At 35.7% G+C, this 8,673-nt stretch overlaps 1 protein-coding gene across 1 annotated transcript in view; it reads right to left on the bottom strand.

Moving 5' to 3' along the window:
* Nucleotides 1-2,635: 2,635 nt before the first annotated feature.
* The window catches only part of LOC107744344 (TOX high mobility group box family member 2), an 84,112-nt gene continuing 78,074 nt past the window's right edge, over nucleotides 2,636-8,673 (bottom strand). Inside the window, exons 6-8 of the mRNA XM_016557923.1 lie at nucleotides 5,607-5,993; nucleotides 3,853-3,989; nucleotides 2,636-2,953 (exon numbers count right to left, since the gene is read on the bottom strand). Coding sequence (XP_016413409.1) covers nucleotides 2,911-2,953; nucleotides 3,853-3,989; nucleotides 5,607-5,993 — 567 coding nt within the window. The 3' untranslated portion in view covers nucleotides 2,636-2,910. The remainder of the gene's footprint in view (nucleotides 2,954-3,852; nucleotides 3,990-5,606; nucleotides 5,994-8,673) is intronic.

Raw genomic sequence — 8,673 nt, 5'->3', positions numbered from 1 at the left:
TACGGACAAAATGAAACAAAAAGGCATAGTGACACAAAATGACCTGGCTGGCAAGGAAAGAAAAAACCAGCATTCAAAAAGTAAAAATAAAAAATAAAAGCAATTGTCATCATCATCATTATAATAAAAACAAAAAAACAACAAAAAACAATAGAATTCAAATATTGTAGTTATAAGCAAAATTGATCTCATTTTGTTCATAAATAGAAACCTGTTAAACATTATTAAATATTAACTAATGGGCAACTTGCTGATAACAATTTTCAAATAATTATCATTGCTGACTTTACAAATAAAATAACTACAATTGGCAGGTTTGTACACTAATTTAATGTCTTAGAAGTTATTCTTTTTATTTAACTAAAAATAGTATGCTACAGTAGAAAAAAAGATTAAAATAAAACGTTTGACTAAATGATTTTATTTTTTCCCACAAAACTCAAAGATGAGATCAACACAATAGAACATCTAGCAAAAGCTACTAGAAAACTAGACCCACTGTTGTTTTACTGTGTGTTGTATTATCTCACATTGAGAACATTATAGTTCACCTTTACATGTTATATTGGTGGATTCAACGTCAGTCAAGACCAGGCAAAAGAAACAACCCGGGTTTCAACAGAACTACTGCTTCAGGCTTGAAACAAACTCTATGCAAGTACACAAACGTGAAATGGGGTGCATTATCTGTGTTGTCACAAGTGGCAACATTAACATAAACTGAAGAGAATCTTGCTGAATCATAAGGTTTAATGGCACAAACTTTTGGAAACTGCAATTGCGATGTGTCGGCTAAGTGTTCACTTCTGCATACTTGTGTAAAGTATGTTTCTGGCCTTTGACCTGAAACTGGAACATCTACGCTTCTATACGTCGCATGTAGAACCTGAGAGTAAATCGACAAAGCTGATCAAATCACCTCACGTGTTTGGCTGTGAACATGCTTCGTAAAACCGTACATTTGCGATCTCAGACTTATGGAAGCATGTTTCTGCCACTGAATAAAAAATAAAAAAAAGGTAATTTCGATTTTTTATCTCACAATTCCGAGTATACATCTCACAATCTTTACTTTTTTCTAAGACTTGCGTGATATAAACCCGCAATTCTGACTTTTTCCCTCGTAATTCTGAGTTTATGTCTTGCAATTTTTACTTTTTTTCTCAGAACTGTGTGATATAAATTTGCAATGGTGAATTATAAAGTCAGAATTGCGGGATATAAACTTGCAAATGCAAGAAATGAAGTCAGAATTGCAAGATCTAAACTCACAATTGCAAGTTATAAAGTCCAATTCAGTTTCATTCTCACAATTCTGACTTTTTTCTTGCAATTCAGACTTTTCTTCCGCAATTGTGAGTTTATATCTTGCAATTCTGACTTTTTTCCCCTCACAATTCTGACTTCTATTCTCATAATTGGGAGATATAAACTCGCAATTGTGAGTTATAAAGTTCAATTCAATTGCGAGTTTATATGTCACAATTATAATTTGCAATTGCAACTTTATATCTTACAATTCTGACCAAAAAAAGTCAGAATTCTGAGTTTATATCATGCAATTCTGAGAAAAAAGTCAGAATTGTGGGTAGCACTTTATTTTACAGTACTTTTTCTCATGTACATACTATGTACTTGTAGTAATTACAATAACTAGGTAATAACTAGGTACTAACCCTGAACCTACCCCTAAACCTAACCCTGGTTACCTTATATTACCAGTACTTTCTTGGGTACGTACACTGTAAGTACATTGTAAGTACATGTAAGTACACGTACTGTAAAATAAAGTGCAACTGAATTGTGAGATAAAAAGTCGTAATTACTTTTTTATTTTGTATTCAGTGGTGGAAACAGGCTTCCATACTAAGTCATGTAGGAGTCCGCTTCAAAATCAAAAATGAGTCGCCGATGAATCGGGGAGCCTAAATGGAGAGCCAGGTCATGCAGTCTGTCATTGTTTTTGCCATAGATCTTTTCTGGGAAATCACACCAGTGAGCACAGATTTTAATGCAAGATTGTGTACGTGTGGAAACACTCTTCTGATATCACCTGCACAGGCTGTTCAGTTACACAACGCAACAAATACACTCACACGCTCATTCATACCGGCACGCATTCACAAAATACCATTTAAAATACTAATCAATGAATTATGTCATATTAAAGAAGAAAAAATATCTGGACTTCAGCTGCCCAATTTGACCCCCAAAAAGTGATATTTACAATCACACTGTGACAGATCAACAAAGACCTACGTGGGTCTTTAAAATTACAAAAAGAACTTGTATTTATCAATTTTTCCTTTTACTTATTTCTTTTTTTCTTGTCTATTTTTTTGCGTAAAATTCACAGAGCATTAGTTGAACAGCAACGTATCACCCTCAGAAGAGTATTTTCTTTAAAGTAAAGGACCTGTTATCGGCCAAAAGAAGCGCTATGTTGCAAGCAGAAAATAAATAAAAGTACAACAACAAAACAAAAAAATAAAAATGAAATAAAAATGAGACCAGGAGGAAAGTAACTGAGAAACTACGAGGAGAGTTTTTCCTCTGTTTTAGTTAAAGCTCATTTGCCCTGAGGGCGAATTTAATGGTAGTTTTCTTTATTTTTGTTTGTTTTCGTTTTTGTTATATACATATTTTTTTTGTCATTTTCGTTTAAGTTTATTCAGAGATGGGGTGAGTGCTCTCTGAGATCTCTGGCGGAGAGGCCTGTACATTTTTAAGTGCTTGGTAAAAATGAAAGGATCACTAGTAGTCTTCAGAGCGCGTACACACACACATCCTGCTAAAAACAAATGAAAAATGACACTGAGGGAAACTGATGATGTCTGGGAAGGGTGGAGAGGTGCGGGGGACTCCCTGGTGTTGTTTCATCTTTTCTCTTTCCATTCTCCTTGTTTTGCTTCAAGTGAGGTAGAGTGGCTTATCCCTGCCTATCATACTGCCACTGCGAAACAATGAGAAACAAATGAGCGTTAATCAGGAAAACATTAATGTCTTGCTTTAAAAAAGAAAACTCTAAAAGTTCTCCTGAGAAATTTTTTAGCCAAAAATAACAATTGTGTCATTATTCACTCGCCCTCATGACACTACACACCAAAATTCAAACCAATCCAATGAACAAAAATAAAGATATTAGGCAAAATGTCTGAGGTGCTTGTTTTCATACAACCAAAAAAGCCTCCTTGTTAATTGTTTTAATTTAATATATTTTTAATAAACTGTTTTTATTAATTAGAAAGTATTTTTGATTATTAATTAAACCATTAAAATGGAATCCGAAAAAATAAAAATAAAAAACAGAAAACAGAAAACAGAATTTGGTAAAAAAAAATAAAAAAAATAAAACGTAATTCATACAACCCTAAAGATTTTACGTAATTCATACAACCCTATTTTTTGATAAACTTTTAATAAATTCTTGTTAAATTGTATTAATTTAGCCATTAAACAGAGTCCAGAAAAATTGCAACGGGGAAAAAATGGATTCCAGAAAAATTTAAACAGAAAAAAATTGAATTCGGAAAAAAATAAAATGGATTACTGTAATCCATAACACTCATGCAGAGTACTCAAAGTTTTCTTAAGATCTCTCATGTGACTTTAGAACACTGACTACAGACTTGGAATGACATGAGGGTGAACTAGTCTTTTAACTTTGTTATTGTATGTGTTTTTTATTTTTGCATTGCATTGTTATATTAAACAATAAATAATTCATGCCGCACAACTCTGAAACCACACACATGCTGCCTGCACATGCTCACCGAGTCCCCTGATACTATGACACACGTCTCATGGGACAAGCAGAGTTAACATCATAACAAACACACACACACTGTTTACCTGCAGTGGTTTCCGCCGCATTCCCGGTTGCAGTACTCGCTGTCCCAGTCGGGGTTCTGGCCCCCTGGGTTCGGAGCTCCTGGAGACTGAGACCCCCCCACGCTCTTCTGATACTCGGACTGTAAGTGAGAGAATCCCTGAGAAAGAGAGAGAATACACATATATTATCAGCCGTTTTTTTGCCAGAAACAAATGCAAGTATGCAAACATGAATGCTTAGCCAATGCAATGTAAGTGTGTGGCCCTGATTTACATACTTAACATACTAAATTGGTGCACTAAATTGTAAACAAATTCTAAAAAAAAAAGTAAAGCATGCTAATTAAAAATGTTACTTGCATTCTAAAAAATTCTAAGAAATAAACCTATAATTTGTTTCTCACTTCTTTTCAACAGTTGATAAAATGTTTTCTTTTATTGCTTCACTGCAGGAAGGTGCTAAACACTGATGGTGCTTTGGAAAATCAGACCTTTTCACTTCACACAACATCTTCTGATAAAGACAACACCTCCAAAACAACACATCCTCCACCCCAGTTCTCACTTCATCTCATTTCACCTCACACTGCATCCGCTAACTGCATGCTTAAGATGACCTGTCCTTTTACAACTTCATTTGGTAACACTTTCCCAACAAGATTCGTTCCTGCTAAAGTTCTGAACACCACTATTACTTTCTTAAACAAAAACCAGGAGGTATACACTGTGTGTTTCATTGGTTTTTCCAATAAAATAAGTTTTTAATTGGCAAGTTCGGAATGAAATACTACCATACTGTTTACTGCACACTGCATATATTTTTAAGAGCAGTATGCAATGATAAACATTTCTAGAGTTATATTCACTGCATACTGCATACATCAATTTTTTTTTTTTTTGCACTATGCAACAATAAATGTTTTTTTTTTTATTGTAAGATCAACTGTCCTTTTACAACTTCATTTGGTAACACTTTCCCAACAAGATTCGTTCCTGCTAAAGTTCTGAACACCACTATTACTTTCTTAAACAAAAACCAGGAGGTATACACTGTGTGTTTCATTGGTTTTTCCAATAAAATAAGTTTTTAATTGGCAAGTTCGGAATGAAATACTACCATACTGTTTACTGCACACTGCATATATTTTTAAGAGCAGTATGCAATGAAAAACATTTCTAGAGTTATATTCACTGCATACTGCATACATCACTTTTTTTTTTTTTGCACTATGCAACAATAAATGTTTTTTTTTTTTTATTGTAAGATCAACTGTAGCATCGATAAATATTACTATGGCCATGTTTGGAATGGAGGATATGTTGTATATTGCATAAATTAAAAAAAATTAAGAGCAGTGTGCAATAATAATACATTGTTTTTTTTTTTGCACTATGCAACAATAAACAGTTCTAGGGCTGTTTACAATGAAACACTAGAGTACTGTTTATTGCATACTGTAGAGTTTGCATTGTATACGGCTTATTTTAGTATGTGATGCACTATGCATTATGCAACAAAAACAGTAAAGAGCTAGACAGTATTATGCAACCTCATGTTTAAATGAGCAAATGATGCCAATAATCATTTCAGGGGAAAAACATGTCATTTGCATTTAGAAAATCATATAAACGCTGGAAATGGAAGGTCAAGTTGATTGCATTGCCTTATGGGACACAGTTGCACAATTTGGCAAATTTCTATGCACCGAATTCAATGGCAGTGTGCCCCCTCATAAACACAAGCACGTGCGGCATTTCCCAGCATGCAAACTAACCTGCTGTCCTGGGGGTGGGGAGTGCAGCGGAGCCTGGAGGCCCATCTGGTGAGAGATGATTGGCTGCGACTGGACTTGCTGCATGCGGATTGGCTGGTTGAGGAGGGAGCCCTGGTGCAGAGAGAGCTGCTGGTGGAGGGGAGGGCTGATCTGGAAGGACGCTGGGGGGGAGGCACTGAGCGCGGGCAGCATGGCAGAACGGGGCAGGCCGTGTCTGGGAGCCCCCACCGCGTAGCTCTGGAGGTCCGAGAGGGGGAAGGGGCTGGGGCCCAGGTACGGGGAGGAGGGCTGGGGTGGGACGCTGTACAGGGGGGCATTGGGGCCCATCATGTGTGACGACGGCTGACTAGACTGGGCGCTTTTGCTCTCCACCGGATCACTGTAGGTCTGACAGAAAGAAAGACAGAGAACATGCACATCATATTTATGCATGTTTATATAAATACTACTATATAACAGCAGCAGGTGCATGAGTTTAAACACTCTCAAACTTCACATTTCCCACCAATTCGTCTTCTGCTTTAGTCTCAAATACGCTCTTCATCCGCCCAATAAAAAAGTGCATAAAAACGAATTCATGACCAAAATGATGCATCATCTTTTCAAGCTTTGAGATATGAAAACAATGTGGATTTGATTTAATACTGTCATTAGGAATTATATTATCAGTAGAACAATATGAGTGAGAAATTGACATGAAATATAGTCTTACACGGTAAAAAATTATTTTTCTAAGTTGTAAATAAAACAAAGATTATTAAGAAAATACTATTTTCAGTGTTTCTGCTTCAGGTTTAATTCTGTTACTTGCCATTTCTTTGTAAATAATTGTGAATTTTACTAGCAATGAGTGAAAATTGTTTCTAAACACAATTTTTTTTCCCTATAGAATTGGCACAGACTCCAAAACTTGCTCACCTTTTCCAGCATGATTTGAGAAAAGCATCTTTTACTTCAATGGAAATGAGACACAAGATCTCTTTACTCTCTTTGGCAAAATTAAGTCTCTTACTGTACTTCTCAGATAGTTCATCATATTTTCCTCCTTTTCAATGCATATAAACACATCAGTGTAAGCATATGCCAAAAACAGATTTTGATGAAATATTTAATTATATGCAATGAAGGACGGCATTTAAGAAAGGCATCTCATGCTGTGCTCAGATATTCCAAGATCCAAATCTACAAGATCTCAAAACGTTTCTCATCAAATGACTCATTCCCATCTATTTTTATTTCTCCTGATAAATTTCAGGAGAATCATTTTTATTAAATGAATCATAAATGAGCATTGTCCTTGAGGAGGTTGTGCAACAAACTCATGAAACACGTGCAGGATCGTCAGTGTTTAGACCAGCAGAACCACAGTGAGAGGGAAAACTATCAGCAATCGCACAAACACATCTCTCTGTGATTTGTCAAGCTGAGAGCATGTGCTTATGGCAGAGCATTGTTTCATTACTGTTTTACACAGGAGCATGCATCGCAAATGGCAATATGTATTTCAAATGCCAGTGCGTGATGGCCATTCGCTCGTGTTCATCAGCTGTCACCATCATAACGCCTCGTATATATCGAGCAGAACATCTAAACTGATCGACATGAAAAGATTGAGGGACGAATCCGCGTCTGCAGAGGAAACGAACGAAACCCAAATGGGAAAGCGAGCGCTGTTTGAGCGAGTACATCTGCTTCTGACATTTTCAAACATCTCTCTTTAAATTAAACAAGTGGAGATTGTCCAGGTCCTGAATGTACATCCTCATACACCATATGAGCAGTTTACTCTTCATTTTCACCCAAAAATCAAACTTCTGTCATCATTTACTCACCTGTATGAGCTTCTTTCTTCTGTTGAACACACAAAATTTTTTTTTTTGAAGAATGTTGGTTGCTGGTACCCATTGACTTCCATAGTATGGAAAACAATACTATGGAAGTCAATGGGTGCCAGAAACCATTTGGTCACACATTCTTCAAAATATCTTCTTTTGGGTTCCAGATAAGACAGAAATTCATACAGGTTTGAAACAAGTTAAGGGTGAGTAAATAATGAAAGAAGTTTGATTTCTGGGTGAACTGTCCCTTTAAGTATCTCTGATATTCTTAACTAGATGAAATTATGACATATTATTCTGATTTTAAAAATATAATGTCCAAATTTACTTTTACATAAACACAAACCCATATTTATCTAAAACCTACTAGACAGTGATGCATCACATTATAAAATAGCTGCAGGCGCTTGAGTTTAAACACTCACAAACTTCACATTTCCCACCCATTCTTCTTGTGCTTTAGTCTCAAATACACTCTTCATCCTGCCAACAAAAAAGTGCATAAAAAACCTCATTTATGACTAAAAAGAGTCACCCTTTTTTCATGAGCGTGCGTTTCAAGTTTTGAGCTGTGAAAACGATGTGGATTTGATAGTTTTTCGATCATATTTTCCTCCTTTTCAATGCATGAGAGTATTCAAACACATCAATCAAAGCATCTGGCAAACACAGAATTTGCGTTTTTCAAAAGAGAAACAATGAATGTAAAATTAGTGGTTTGAAATCGCTGCGTTTTATTATGCAGATGAACGTATGCGATGAAACGACAGATCGTGCTGATTTCTGCTCATTTGAATCTGTCAAACGGCTTTCGCGAATTTGCTGTCGATTTATGGATCGTGCAGGCAGTGCAATCTAATAGATTAAAACAACAGTTAGTGACCGCAGAAACATGACAGAGATGAATATCACTGACACAATTATGTATAAGGTTTGAGCTAATGATGCTATTTTTGGGACTGTATACACGAGCGTGCCAACAGAATGAAGAATGAGCGTCTGAAGGATCCGTTCACACAGAAATGAAGAATCTGTCATCATTTATTCACTCTCATGTCACTCCAAACCTAAGTGAGAAGGAGAATTTTTGAAGAATCTTTACAAGGTTCTTTACTATGCAACATCAGTTGATAATCATCATATCTGTCACAGTGGTATTTTGGGATTATTTATATGGCATTCTTGCAAAAAAAAAAAGTATATATATATATATATATATATATATATAT

Source organism: Sinocyclocheilus rhinocerous, unplaced genomic scaffold, assembly GCF_001515625.1.
Source record: "Sinocyclocheilus rhinocerous isolate Xijiao unplaced genomic scaffold, SAMN03320098_v1.1 scaffold1488, whole genome shotgun sequence".
In the NCBI taxonomy this organism is placed as follows: domain Eukaryota; kingdom Metazoa; phylum Chordata; class Actinopteri; order Cypriniformes; family Cyprinidae; genus Sinocyclocheilus; species Sinocyclocheilus rhinocerous.
The sequence above is the reverse complement of the archived record's forward strand: the minus strand, read 5'-3'. Positions and strand labels throughout refer to the sequence as shown.